This window comes from Cuculus canorus, chromosome 1 (genome assembly GCF_017976375.1).
Source record: "Cuculus canorus isolate bCucCan1 chromosome 1, bCucCan1.pri, whole genome shotgun sequence".
NCBI classification, from domain to species: Eukaryota; Metazoa; Chordata; class Aves; order Cuculiformes; family Cuculidae; genus Cuculus; species Cuculus canorus.
This window is the reverse complement of record NC_071401.1, coordinates 156,639,152-156,654,140: the sequence shown is the minus strand read 5'-3', so window position 1 is coordinate 156,654,140 and position 14,989 is coordinate 156,639,152. Positions and strand designations below refer to the sequence as shown.

At 38.5% G+C, this 14,989-nt stretch overlaps 1 protein-coding gene across 13 annotated transcripts in view; it reads left to right on the top strand.

The window, feature by feature from the left end:
- ATF7IP (activating transcription factor 7 interacting protein) overlaps positions 1-14,989 on the top strand; it is a 102,941-nt gene that overhangs the window by 38,390 nt on the left and 49,562 nt on the right. For all 13 annotated transcript variants that reach the window (XM_054085689.1, XM_054085672.1, XM_009556594.2 and 10 more), the window contains one exon: positions 13,699-14,758. In XM_054085689.1, the coding sequence (XP_053941664.1) occupies positions 13,705-14,758 (1,054 nt within the window). In that variant the 5' untranslated portion in view covers positions 13,699-13,704. The remainder of the gene's footprint in view (positions 1-13,698; positions 14,759-14,989) is intronic.

Below are 14,989 nucleotides of genomic sequence, written 5' to 3'. Positions count from 1 at the left end.
TGTTGGAGGGATATTTTATGGTCTTTTTTATCTATTAGAATTCATTTTCATCTGTTTAACAGCATTTTTTTATTGCTGTTGAATTCATGAGTAACTTAGTGTCTGTGTGTGGTTTTAGATTGGGTACTTCAATGTTTGAAATTCTTCCATGGGAATTCAAGGAGTGAATGCAGTCAGTTGAGATTGGAACAATCACACCTAGAATGTTTAGTGAAAATTATTTCAGTATTGTAAATGTGACAATTTCTGCATGTCTTGTTCAAGATCAATGTTTGGTATCTGAGTTGAAGCAGAGGTGATTAGAGGTAGCCAGCAAAAGGAGAAAGTCATCTAATCCAAACAAGTTTGACAGTAGGTGAATTTGGAATGCTGTACCTCAAACTTCTCTACTTTTATGTGTTATCGTTTGAAGCATGTGTCCCCAGATGGTCACATTGGTCATTAGATACTAGTTCTCCTGAGATGGGAATGCTGCATCAAATTTGAATCCTGTATTTATAGATGACTTTGGGCAACTCAGTACAGCTACATTATAGCTTGCTTAGGTTAGCTTTTTTGTTGTTCTCTCTATCTTTAGATTGTCTTGGAAGCTGTAAACTCTAGAAGTGATTTTAATCCCTGGATACTAAATGCTGATAAGATGCACAGGAAGGTATATTTATTATACGTATTTACTGTGAAGTCACACTATACTATGTAACTAAAAAACACAGCTGATTAGTTTTAAGCTGTCTTTAATACTTGGTGAAGAGATTTAGATGAGCAAAATCTCCGATTGTTTGGTGTATCCCAAGCAAAACCAGTGTTTGGGGAGGGAGAATGTTATTCTGTTACTTTTTTTCCTAATATGTTTTTTCAAGTTGAAATTTCAGAAATTATGATTTTATTATTTTGTCTTCAGCAAATCAGTTTTCTGTCTTTGTAGCAAAAATGGGGGGGGGGAACACTTTAATGCTGTTAACCTCTACTAAAGATTCTCCCAAAACTCAGAAGAAAATTTCTAATGTGTGACCCCTTAGGGGGGTTACTTCTCTCCGTTGTTCCTTGTCACAAATGACTATTCTTTTTAATTGTCAAATGCAGACACAGGAATTTTTCAGGTCTTGTTTATGTAGGATGTAATTAATTTTAGGCCTAGCCATTTCAAGCTTCAGTGGTTATATTCCCTTAAGGACATTCTGGCACATTAGACATGGATGTTTCTCGGCAGTCTGTCCTTTTTAGTTGATGCAATACTCAGCTGTGTGATGATAGTTTTTTCTGCTTGTTTGGGATACAGAATATTAAGTAGAGCTAAACTAGCTGTGAGTTATAAACATACTTTTCCTTAATTAATTTTCCTGATGTGTTTAAAATCGATATCAAGTCACTAAATTCGTAGAATCATCATCAAATCATAGAATAGTTTGGGTTGGAAGGAACCTTAAAGATCATGCGGTTCCAAGCCCCCTCCCATGGGCAGGGACACCTCCCGCTAGGTCAGGCTGCCCAAGGCCCCATCCAACCTGGCCTTGAACACCTCCAGGGATGGGACATCCACAGCTTCCCTGGGCAACCTGTGCTGGTGCCTCACGACTTTCGTGGTGAAGAAATTCCTATTTATGTCTAGTCTAAATCTGCCCCTCTCCAATTTATACCCATTGCCCCTAGCCCTATCACTACAAGCCTTTGTGAACAGTCCCTCCTCAGCTTTCTGGTAGCCCCTTCAGGTACTAGAAGGTGGCTATAAAAGGTCTCTTCGGAGCCGTCTCTTCTCCAGGCTGAACAAGCCCAACTCTCTCAGCCTGTCCTCCTATGGGAGGTGCTCCAGCCCTCTGATCATTTTTGTAGTGCTCCTCTGGACCCATTCCAACAGCTCCATATCCTTCTTGTGGTGGAGATTCCAGATGAGGTCTCACAAGAGAGGAATAGAGGGGCAGAATCACGTCCCTCAGCTTGCCGGCCACGTTTCTTTTGATGCAGCCCAGGATACAGTTGGCCTCCTGGGCTGCGAGCACACATTGCCAGCTCACATTGAGCTTCTCATCAACCAGCATTCTTCTCAGTAGGGCCAGTCTCAATCACATCATTCCCCATCCTGTATCGAAACCATGATTAAATTAATAGATAATCCAAATAGATGAGTAGGTACTGAATTGTCACAGAATGTTTTTACAGCTCAAATGCACATAGCTCTGGCTTCATGTGACCAGGAGTACTTGAGAACATTATGGTATAAAGTTTGTAATCTAATTTAAAGCACCAATGTAGTGTTTAGTGATAACAAACTCTATTGCCATCAGGTCAGTTGGCAAAAAGCTTAATATGCATGTTTATTTGTATGAGCTACCACAAATAATTGTTTTCTTTTTTTTAAATTGAGAATAAATTGTCATCACGTACTGCAGGATGTTCACTGAAATCTTAAAGGAATGGGATAGCATGGATTTCCGTATTTTCTCTACTAATGGTTATTTGATTTAATTTCTAATACTGAGTACTATTAACATTTTTTTTAACCTGTAATTGAGTGCATAAGTCTGGAAATACTTAAGTAAAATTTCATGTTAGGAGCTTGTTACTGTCCTCAGAGAAGAGGCAAATTTTATCTCCTTTTCTTCTTAATACTCTGTCCAAAAGCAGTGTGTGTTTCAGGGTCCTTCCACCACTGTATAATCTAGTACAGTCTAAACCCAGAAATTAAATTAGATCCTTAAATCTCTTTCTTTATTTTTAAGCTTTCTAGAAATAACTACATATTATAATGTATACATATTATTATATACAGTATTATTGCACTATTGCTTTTACATCTGAGGCGTCATCATGAGCATTTAAAAATAATTAAGAAGACATACACTTGAGTATATCAAATATATTTTATTGTTAGAACAGTCTCCTTGTCCTGTCCGTAAAAAGCCTGAATAACCAGATGGAGATGATTGGATGGGACACCCGTAGTGCTTTGTCAGCCTCTGGAAGGTCTGCCTGTCTGTTGCAGCTGGTTCTTGGCTCATATATCTACACTCAGAAAACCCATGGCTGTTCTGCGTGTTCTGTTGCGGCAGCCCCTGTGTTCCTGTGGTTGTTGTCAGCCAGCTAAAGGAACTGAGTTTAACAAAGCACCTATTAAGTACATATCTGGAGGTTAAGCTCCCTGATCTAGCTCCGTGCTGTAATTGCATGGGTAATATAAGTTGGTATCGAAAGACTGGTATGCAACATGCTACTCTTGAAGTGGTTCTCTGTTCCCCTGTCTGCCTCCTGGCTTAAGTGCTATAACCAATCTACGTGTTGAATAGCATCAGACAACTGATCTGGGCTGGGGCTTTTCTCACTTGTTGGGCTGAACTAAAAGGTTTGCTTTAACATGGCTGAGGTCCCTGATCTGAGTTCACATGGCACCTCATTGGTTCTTGCATCATAATCTGGCTTTATTTCATCCTTCATAGGTAAACATGACTGTATACAGCGTAATGTAATGCCAATGCAAAATGGAGTGGGTACGATTTTGTTGATGTTCATTCAGGAACATGGATAGGAAAAATAAATGTTTGTACAATGCTATAATTGGTCTGGAAACAACTCAGACAAATGGTGTATAGCGAGATTGTAAGGCTGCAGGTGTAGTAAGTGATGGGTATGTTGAAGGTTAAAGAAGAATGCAGCAAAAATCAATACCATTTCAGGTACTTTTTGCCATCAAAGGTTACTTTTTGCCATCAATTCTCCTTTCAAAACTAGTTCTGTTGTTCTTAATGTTTATTTCCATTATTGACATTATATAAAGAAACAGCCTTGTGTTGGTGCAGTTTCTGCTTCCCATTCCTTGGTCAGCTTAACAAAGAAATAGTAGAAGTCTGGCAGTCAGCGTCTGCAGAGCTTGTTGTAAGCATGCTTAAGTTGAAGAATCATCTATGCTATGGTTGCTTACGTGTTTGATTATGAAACGTTTAAAGTGCAGTTTGGGTAATACTTTGGGTAATTTTTTTACAAGTCCTTACAAATTTGAGACCTGTGACAAATCTGCCTAGCAGCAAGTACAGAAAAATAATTGTCTGCCCATTGACCCAAGAGAATTTAATCTGCTGCAGTACACTTTTACTAGGATAAATAAATATTACACTATTGTATGCTTGGTGTAATAAGAAATTGACTGCCATAGAAATTTATTAGAGAGTGACTGCTTATCATTGTAAAAACATGAATTACTTTCATTATCTAGGGTTCTTAGCATAGTAATATAGTGGGCTACCAGCACTGAAAACATACTTTTTTTATTTTTTTCTTGTACCTAGTAATGACTAGAATATTAGGTCGATAAGTTTTTTCAGTCCTCATCCTTCCCTAGCATTAGTTTCTTTTGGAAAATGTCGAGGCACTGTTGTTAACAGTCCTGTGGGCAGGGAGACACAGTTGCTAGTAAAGTTTATTAGCAGTCGCTAACATCTATGGAGTGAGCTAGCATCCTTGAAGGATGCTTGTGACAAATTGTTCTAACAGTAGGTACCAATAATAAAGTTTCAGTAAATTGTAGCTTCTACAAGAAACTTAATTCTAAAAATTTTTTCTTCTGATGTTATTTTGAAGATTTCTTACATTCAAGATTTTCACTTCAAACCTTCCCCTTGTGATTTCTGATTCTCTTTTGTAGAGTCATTCAAAAGCTATAAGCCATTGTCAGTGGTCACTTTGCGACTGTTTGCTTTGGCCACCTTTCTAATTTCTGTCCTTATTTGATTGTGACAGCCTTGTAGAAAATACAGGTGTTTTTATGTACCAGATGTGCTTTTCTGTTAGATGGTACTTCTCAGACTGCCAAAGATGGATTAGGTAGCTGTACGTGCCCCGTGTGCATTGGATACTGCTCTCATCCTTCTCGCTGTGTTGGTTTTCACCTGCCTTTAATGCATTCATGAAACAGAAACATGGGGACAGGTGTGGCAGATAGGAAAGTGCGTAAATCTCTTTTCCTTACTTCTGGTGTGGTTAGAAGAGTTAATGCTGTCAGTTCAGTAGTTCTAAAGGTCAGACTTGTATAGATGATAACCGTTCTACAGATTTGAAGTGGCACAGTCCTGTATGGGTAGATCATTGCAGCTCTTATTCATAATAGAATGTGTATTTACATAATGGCTTAAAAATTGTGTGCTTTAGTTATCCTGTTCTGTATTTCATTTTTGTTGTTAAGATGCCTTATCTATTTAGTTTCTTACTTTGGTTCAGCCTACTGACCTTCCCAGATCCTCCTTTCTTTAGTGGGAGTGCACAGGTTGTACGGTGTGTCTGGTGAGGTGTGACCTGCCGAGAGGGGCCAGGGAGAAGGCTCTGCCGAGGGGATAAAAGCCCGCCATTAATGAGGATTCAATGACATCTGTCACAGTGGGGTGGAAAATGGAGTCATTGTGTCACCAAACTGATGTGCAACATTAAACAGTGTAAGACAGATGGTTTCTGTTCACTCTTGCTCAGAAATGAAGGAGATGGAAAAGAAAAAGTGCAGATAAGAGTCTTGGTTTGATTTGGAAAGAGAATGACTGTGGTGCTTCTGGAATTACTTTTTCTGTTTTAGAAAAAGCCAAACCACACCATAACCGGAGGGTGTGCTTGCACCGCACCTGCGCTTCATGCCTCTGCTCACAGCACAAAGTCCGAGATTGGGTGTCCCCTTGTCCCTTGTGTTCGCCACCCCTCGCGCCTTCCCCAGACACTTCCGTGCCAGGCAGACTTGCATGGGCGTGCAGTGATGGCTCTGCCCCGCAGTTGCGGATTGGTGCCAATCCCAAGCAGGGATGCAGATTGTCCGCAGTCCAGCACAGTGCTGCAGGGACTCCGCTGCACCCACGGAGAGGAAATCCAACAGTTCTGGTGGAAAACAGGGAAATAGCAGTCTTGCCCCTAAAATATAAAGGTGGTGATAGGTCCCTAGCAGGCTTTAATGAGAAGTGATGAAACAGTTGGTTCCTTCCCATGCTGAAGAGCTGCCTCCTCCAACCCTAGGAGATGGAGATGCACTTGGTGGGAGTTCAGCAGGGCCTTCGTGTAGAAGGACTGGGCTAAGGAAGCAAGGCAGCAGGTGTGCAGCCCCTCCTGGGAAAGGATGGCTTCCCTAGAGGGAATACTGATAACACTTTATAAAGAGCGGGTTACCCCAGCCAACTCATCAACTGCTGTTTTAGTTCCATTTTAGAAGTTACTTTTTCATTAATGAGAAAATGTAATCTTTCCAAAAAACTTCTAAAACATGCTGGGACGTGTGACAAACACTTCCTAACATTTTAATGCAGCATCAACATTTTTGTTGCACATTCTCTTTTAATTTCTGTTTATTCTGTGTTTGAGAAGTGTCTTCCGGTGTCCACTGCTGGCATCAGACAGGTCACCTCTGAAGTCTCGTGTCACCAAGTTGCAAGTCTTCGAACGCCAAGGTTACATCACCACCACAGTTAGGTGCATATGTAATATGTAAACTTGCGTAAAAAGTAGTTCACAGAATGTTAAAGATAAATATAGCAAATTTTTCATTAAAGTAGTGTTATTCTGCATTTTATCTAACAGAAGACTTGTAAAGAGATTGTCTTAAAAGGATGCAGTTCTGCATATATTAGTATTACCTTGTTAGAGCTCTAACCTGTTTATTTTTCACTTGAAATTTCACCTATAAAGGGAAAAACCACTATACTTTATAATGCATAGAAAAGCCTGAACATGAACAGAACTTTTTTTTTAAGGATTTTTTTCACAGAATTTCTTGTATTTTTTGGTCTGCATGTACGTAAACAATTAATTCAGGTTGTTCATGTTTTAAGTTTGGAACATCGGATGTTTTACAAGTATTTAATTGTAGATGTGTTCTGGCAGTTAGGGTCCACTTCTATGGAATTATTAGTTCCTCTTCATGTTTAAGGATGATAACTGTTAATCCTGTGCCAAAGATGGAACTTCAGTATGAGCTGAGACTTGTAATATAGTTAACAAATGCATATTAAAATGCACAAATTCAAGTCATATAAAACTTCAGTAATTTCTTACAAACATACTTGGTGTGTTAGCTTGTGCTGTTACAGATATTTCAAACAGCAGAACCTGTTTAGTGTTTGGAGATCTCACACCTGTTTTGAAAGCTCATGTTTTAAGTTGCCGATAAAAGTTGAAATCTCTAGCAGTGTGGGAAGTGAGAAACCAGTATCCACCACTGTTGCTCTGGTTGAGTTCCACTCAAGCAGTTTTACTTGGTTTAATGACCTAAGTGGCTGTTAAAATTTAGTTTTTAGAAAAAGGCAAAACTGTTCTTGGAGAATGAGCTTAAGCTTCGTATGCTAAAGAGCAGGTGTTTCTAAGGCACTTGATGTGCCTGTAAGAAGACTGACTGGAGTATGTATTTTAATTAAAAGTTGTATAGGAAAGATTCTGGTTTGTTTACCGTTCTTCCATCTTCAGGAGTATCTTTTCTTATGTATAATAGTTACAAAGACATAAACTGATGAACCATGTAAGGACAATTCTGCAAAACCACCAGCAGATGGAAGATCTTAGTTGTGTCAATGGACCAGAAGTCCTTTTTTCCCATGTGGAATGCATTTTTCCCATGAGGCATGGCAGCCTATGGGAAAACAACTCTAAAATTACTAATGTAGCATGAGAAATTGGTTCATGAGCTAAAGTTGATTGCAGTGTCATCCTTTGGAGGTAGAGAAGGCACAGGACACCTGCTTAATTCACTGTGATGCTGAAGTGACAAGAGCGTAGTTTGTTTGCATATGAAATTGTCAATTGAGTACAGTACATAAGCCCATACGACCTATTTGAAGCTGTCCTGTGGATTTACTCTGGTTTACCGAGGCTGTAACCACACGTCTGGATGTTTTTCTTGGGTATATATACCCATGTGGACTTCAATGTTGTACTGAACTAGTTCTTCAAGGGGCAGTTCACAAGGGTGGGGTGAGCCGCCCCTGCTTTTGAGGCAGAAGTCATTGCACTTGTGATAAAACCCCGATTTGGATGCTTCTGTTGGGACACCAGAAAAGCACGGGCGCTGTGGGGTGTTTGAAGGATGGAAGAGCTGGCAGCTGCCATACTGGAATCCAGGTTGGATGTGAGCAGTGTTTCTGGTTCAACATTTCATATCACAGAAAGCCAGCTGCGCGCTGCACCCGTGGGCGAGCGCTTCTGTGCAGCTCCAGTTCTCAAGCTGGAAATGTAGCTCTTCCTTGTGTCATTTACCAGCCCTGTGGAAAACCTTGTTGCTTTAAGGCAAACCCCCTAGTCGGTGCTCTTGCCGACGGCTTCATGGGGCTCTGTTGCCAGGTAGATTTGTGAGAGCTGTTATCTGGTTGGCTGCCAGCTCAACGTCTCTTCTTTTCTTTATCACAGTGGACCTCGTTGTGCTGTATGTGCAGTAAGTGAAATAGGATGGGATGGTGGCGTAATTTTTTCTGGAAAATGGCACATTCTTTCACTTTGTTCAACTGACACTAAGGTAATTTGAGCCTAAAAGGGAGGAAAACTCAAATTATCTGTGGTGTGCTCAAAGAAATGCTGTCTGCACTTATCACGTGTCCTCTGTTTTGTTTGTTACCTTTTAAAATAAAGGCACAGTTGTGCGTGGCTCTCAGTGGGCTGGTGGTGCGCGTTTTGCATCCCATCAGATAAATAGACCTGGATCAGTGGTGGGAAAACAAGCTCTTGGCATGTTATTTTAGCGCATGTTCTGTAAGAACGGATTGCAAACGCTTATTGTTTTCTTCTTTTAAAATAGTTTTAAAATTGACAATTTATATCAATGTGGCCATACAGGATTTCAACTAAAAACTGCTCTTTATGAGCCAGTATTTACAAGGTAGGTTCTATTGACCACTTTCATTCTCTGGGACTCTGTCTAGAACAAAATACTCCTGAACACTTGCTTTCTCACTTCCCTTGATTTGGCTGCATTATAAGTAGACTTGCATATTTGAGCACTGAAATTCAAGATGCAGGGTTTTGCTTCTTCCATGTAGTTCTTGTGCCTTGGCAAATGTTCATGGTTGTGGTGCTTCTTGGCTGGCACTGCGTGTACTCCAGGAACCCTGTGCCAGTGCTGTTCTAGACTGATGATATTATGCAAACCTTATTGTGTAATGTTGTTTAGCTTCCAGCCTCCCCCCCCCCCCAGTTCCTGTTTCCATGACCTTCTCTTTGTCTGCTGCTTGTTACCAGGCAGGATTCAGGCAACTGCTTGCGGATTGGCTGGCGTTTCAAGCAGCTCTTGGGCTGCTCCTATGAGCACACAGTTATAGGCTGATCCATAGCGGCTACGCCAGTACCTTCCTGTGTTGCTTTACAGCTGCAACCTCTATATGGAGCAATAATAAAGAACAAATAAGGAAATGGAGGGGAAAACTCTTTAATGGGCTAAGAGAGGAGCCCTTCATATATTCCTAGCTGCGCTGGCACACTTTGGTTTTCCATTTCATCATGAGAAACAATCTCCCAAGTATTATTGGAGGGAGGTCCTTAATGGTGTGCTCGTCTCTCATGCTGTAGTATGTGTGACTTTCAAGCTTAAAATGAAAAAGGGAATTTTTCCTAAATGACATCTAAACAAATACACACAATGTTTGTGTTTTAGTGTTTAAAAATAGATTACTGTGTTTAAAAAAAAATCAACCCAAAAAACCTCAAAACCTACCACGTTATTTAGAGCATTTAACCCTTACATACTTAGCTGCGCAGGCAGGAGTCATTTTGTGCTACCATGTACAAATGTCTTTCTTTGAAATAAAAGATGCCCCTCCATTGGCTTGGTGCATGGGCCACTCATCTCAGTCTTGTGACTTGGTCACACGAGTAAAAGTGAAAATACCCAAGCATCGGACAAGGGAAGTGCATAGAAAACATAGCTAAATGTTATGTTAATTGTTAAGCATGAAGGGAGACCACCAAAAACGTTCGTTTAGAACATTGGTAGCTGTAAATGTTTTATTTGCGTAAGACTGAATTCACGTCACCTGCTCTGGAGCTGCTCTCAGAAAAGCAACCTTCGTACCCCTTTGAGAGACTGGAAGGCAGTATTTATCAATGAGTGCTGATTGGCTTGCACTGGTATGACCAAACCTGTCTGGACTGGTTACCGGTTTATTTGTTTCTTCTTTTCCTCAGCTCACACATGGGATCTGTTACTTAGCTGCAGTGTGCTCCCTTGTGGGTATGGCTGGAAACGTTTTAAGGCTGGTCTGCAGGGATACATGATATTTAGCCGTTCACCAGCGTTTAGTGTTCATCATTTACTATCATCTATGCTTAGAATTTTTACACTCATGATAGCTTTTATTGGATGTTCTTTGGTTACAAAAGATTGTGGGGCTGAGCTGAAAATATGCATGAGCTACTCGGATTACCATCTAACAACGGAATTTTATGGGAAGCCTTTTTTTTCATACAGGTTCACTGTAGAATTATATTAGAGATTTGTTTTTAAACTAGGTTTTTGATAATATCCTATGATATAAATTAAACATGATTTTGAAATATATTAGAAATTCAGGCTTATTCATTCAGTATTGTTTTAGAGAAATAAGAATGTATCAATATGAAGGTATTCTGATGTTTAATTTTTTAAGACTGTTATTCTTGGCAAATTTAAAAGGAAGTGCCTTTCATTTTACTCTGCATTTTACTGTATTTTATATTAAAAATATGAATGAAAGACTGCTTAGATGATTAAGGAAGGTAAAGTAGAAAAGATTAATTTGTCTTAAGTTATGTTTTATGATCAGTCAAGTGATGCACTTATGAATTTGATTTTGAGTTGCCTGTTAACATCTTATTAGTCTGTTAGTGTATCTTTGGTCATAGAAAAAGTAGGTTTGTGAATTTTGTAATATAAGAACTTCTGAAGTCTGGGTAATGCTTGCAAAAGAAACCGTAGTGGTCTGGGAGAACAAACTGCTTATACGTGTTGTTTTTGATACAGAGGCCCTGTATCTTTGTACTGTTTTAATATTAGATTCTCACTCGCTGGTCACCTACTAGGAGCTCTTGGAATTGTTCCAGGTTAGCCAAGCCTGGATTATTCTAACTTTTTCCAATTTGGCTCTACAAGATTCACATCTTTAAGAGAGTATGCATGTTGATTCTAAGGGATTATATGCATGGAATGTGAGTATGATGATCAGTACTCTGTTTCATGGTAGTCTGAAATATGCTTTTATAGTGATGTGAAAAAACATGATTTACATTCTAAGTTCTCGGGAAGAAGGAAGGGATGTGCTTTCAAAAACTGGAGATTTTTATATACTTCTAACTTTAGGAGTAGAATGACTGGGTTAAATGTTTTTGGAAGGACATTAACAGCTCATCTGGTGTCATATTTCATTTGACTGGAAATAGTTATGCGATGAGAACATTCTCTAATAACAAGTAAACTGATGTTTCAGAGCAGTGTTTCTGTAGGTGTTATGTTTTGCTCCCACTAGTGGCAATGCAGTAGTTGGCAATCCTGGTTAGAAAACTTAGTTCAGACTGGTATTATTTAAAGTCTATAAATAGAACTAATACAACTTTATGTTCATCTGACTTGTTCTTCTGTTCTTGAGATGTGGATTGAAATGTTATTTCAGTGCTATCAGTTCCTCAAATATGAGGATTCTAGATTATCATGCAGAAAAGAACTGAAAAAACATGGAACAGAATCTCAATTTTATGTTAATAGGAGAGGCAAAATGGGGGGAAAATGTTTTTTTTAATCATATTACTTTTCTGATTTGCCTGTATTTTTGTCAGGTCATGTGAACTAAGTGTAAAAGAGGCCTTATGGTATATCATGATTTTAAGATTTAGAATTTGTCTCGTTGGTGGAAGTTGGTATTGTACTAATTGTACTAGAGAATAAATATTTATATCTTAGCATAGAAAATTCTAGTTGGGCAATGTGTAAATGTTAAATAATTTCCTTCCTAAAGAAACTATTCCAAGTAAACTAGGAAGGATCTAGCGGAGGACTACCAAAGTGATAGGAGCCAAAAGCATATGACTTAAGATGAGAATGCTGAGAGAGCTTGACAACTTTAATCTGTTGAAAAGAAGGCTCAAGGACAATCTTATAGCTGCCTAAAATAAAACTTACAGGGAAGATTGCTTACAAAGAAGGTGGAGCCAGACTGTTACTTAGAGGCTGTGGAATCTGTTTTCTGAACTTTACTAATTGGTTATGCAAAAACATCACTGATCTGAGCTAGTGTTGACAATGGTCCTGCTTTTTTATCAAAAAAAAATTACACCCCACCTGAAAAGACAAAATGCAGTTTATTAATTAATTTTCAGCTCTGTAAGTCAAAGTGGATTGGTTTAAGATGCAAGATGAACTGTACTAAATATTTAGAATGCGTCCTTTGTGTAATAATTTCCTGTATCAATGGTATAAACCATTTGCTCCTCTGGTGCTTGGCACAGGGGCGCGACATTGTAAAGAGAGAACTGCCTGATTTGTTTTCTTTGATTTTTTCCCTATTTATTATGGTATCTTTTAACTACTGTTACTCAAGTGAATTTTCACATGTTTTGAGAAACTTAAGATAAAGCCATGTCCTTGACGGGAGTAACTTAACGATAATAGAGTGGCTTCTGTAGAGCTAAATTGGTTAGCATCAAATTATTTAAGGTCTTAGTTGCTGAGTTTTATTTAGGATATAACAAGTTTCTGAACTGCTTTCTGCTTCTGAATAATTTTATCATATCTAATCCTTTAGAACTGTGTGCTAAAACAAGTCCACATGGAGAAAAATATAGTTTAAAAATCCCTATGGATATTTTTTTTTGTTTTGTTTAATGGAAACAAATGAAGTAAGATTTTATTGTATTTCAACAAAATTATGTTAACGTCTTAGGTAATTGTGGATTTAACTACATTTATTGATTTGATGAAGCAGATTTTTCAAACATTATTTTTCTTACTTTTTTTATACATTCATGTTCTTATTTTTTCATTGCATTTGCATAGATGGATGGAATTAATAAAATTATACGGAGGGCAAAGCCATCAGTTTTCATTGAAAAATATTACTAAAAGGATCTACAAGAACTATAGATTTTATGAGCATAAATGTTCGTAGTAGAATACTGTTCCCTGAAGTTCAGTTAGCCATTGTATACAAGTATGGAGGATGAAGGTCTATTTTATCTGTGCAGAAGAAAAAAATGTTAATGATACATTCAGAAACTTTTTCGATATATTGAAGTTCTCTTAAGAGTTACTTGGTATAAAAGTCTTGTCATTTACCCTAGTTTATTCTATTTGAAACTTGTGAAATTGCATCATTTCAGAAAGATAAAATAAATTAAGCTGATAGTTGTCCCTTTTTTTACGAGGAGAGAGGCTGCTGGCTCTTACATTAGCACGTTATCTGTTTCTAGCTCGAAAACCTCATTATGTGGCTTTGCTATAATGATACTATGGAGGTGACAAATCTAAAATATGTAGTCAGAGCATTAGTATGTAAAATTATGGTGTGTTATCAGTGGTTTTCCATAGACACATTTGTGCAGCACACGTAGAAATTTGTAATCCCTTTTTCTGAGAACAAACAAAGTTTAAGTGTGTTGTCAGGTGTTTCTTTGTGGGTACAGTTAAACTGGTCTGCTTTAAGATGTGCTGAATGTTGCAGTCTTTAGGAACATTATAATATGATGATGAGGATAAATTATCTTCACAATTCTTTTGGAACCTTTTCTTTAAAGGTCAAGATGGATAGCACCGAAGAACCTCAGAAAAAAGTCTTTAAAGCACGAAAAACAATGAGAGTAAGTGATCGACAACAGCTTGAAGCTGTCTATAAGGTTAAAGAGGAGCTGTTGAAGACAACTGAAGTTAAACTGTTAAATGGAAAGCATGATAATGGAGATTCTGATTTAAATTCCCCTTTAAACAGTACAGACTGTACGGAGGACAAAAGGGAAGTTAATGGTCTAGTGGACTCCTGTGATAAGTCTGAAGAAGGAAAACCAGCCTCTGATGAAGTAAGTGAAGCCAGGAGGCCTGAAAGTAGGACAGGGAACATAGTTAGTGATGTAGAACCCAAACGTCCAATACTGCCTCCAGACAACGTTACTTCTGGGCAAGATAAAGACATTGATACTGCTTTAGCTTCTGAGGCTGAAAGTGGACTGCCTGGTAGCAATAAAGATACCTTCCGTGAAGAAAATAAGGCAAAAGATCATTTGGACCAAAGAGAGAGTGAGATCCCGTCAGAAAGTAAAAGTAAATCAATCTGTGATATTAGCAACTCTTCTGAAGAGAAGGGAGACACAAATAACTCCGCTATTAATTCCAGCTCATTAGATGAGGAGAAGAAAACTGGAGAAGTAACTATTGAAGATGCTGTTGGAGAAGCAGCCATCTCTAGCAGTATGGAAACTGATGAGGAACCAAAGGACAAACAAGACAGCACTGTAGGTCTTTCAGAAACCGTTTTTCAGAAGACTATAAATGAGCCAAGTGAAAGTATCTTGGGCAATAATGACTCTATGGAAACAGATGAAATTATTCCAATTTTAGAAAAACTAGCCCCTGCTGAAGATGAACTGAGCTGTTTTTCCAGAACTCCTCTGCTTCCAGCGGATGTCACAGTCCCAGACTTAGTAGAGAAACCAGACAACTGTTTGGCTTCACCATGCAAGCAGGAAAGCAATGAAAGTCTGCCAAAAGAGGCTTTCTTAGTACTATCTGATGAAGAAGATCCCTGTGATGAGAAGGAAGAACGTGCTGAAGTGATACTACCAAACAAGTCAAGTCTTCCAGGTAAGAATTTTCTGAATTGATATTCTTGATTCAAGCGTGGCACTTTGTTAATTTGTTAGAATGACACATTTGTAACAAGTTTCTAAATCAAAAAGGCAGTCTTGCCCACCAATTCTGTGTTATAGTCTTAAATTTTCAAGAAAGGAATAATTTGAAGCCCAGAAAAAAAATGAGAGGAACACCAAAAAAACTCATCTTTGAGATCTGGTTTGTTTGGGTTTTTTTTTCCCC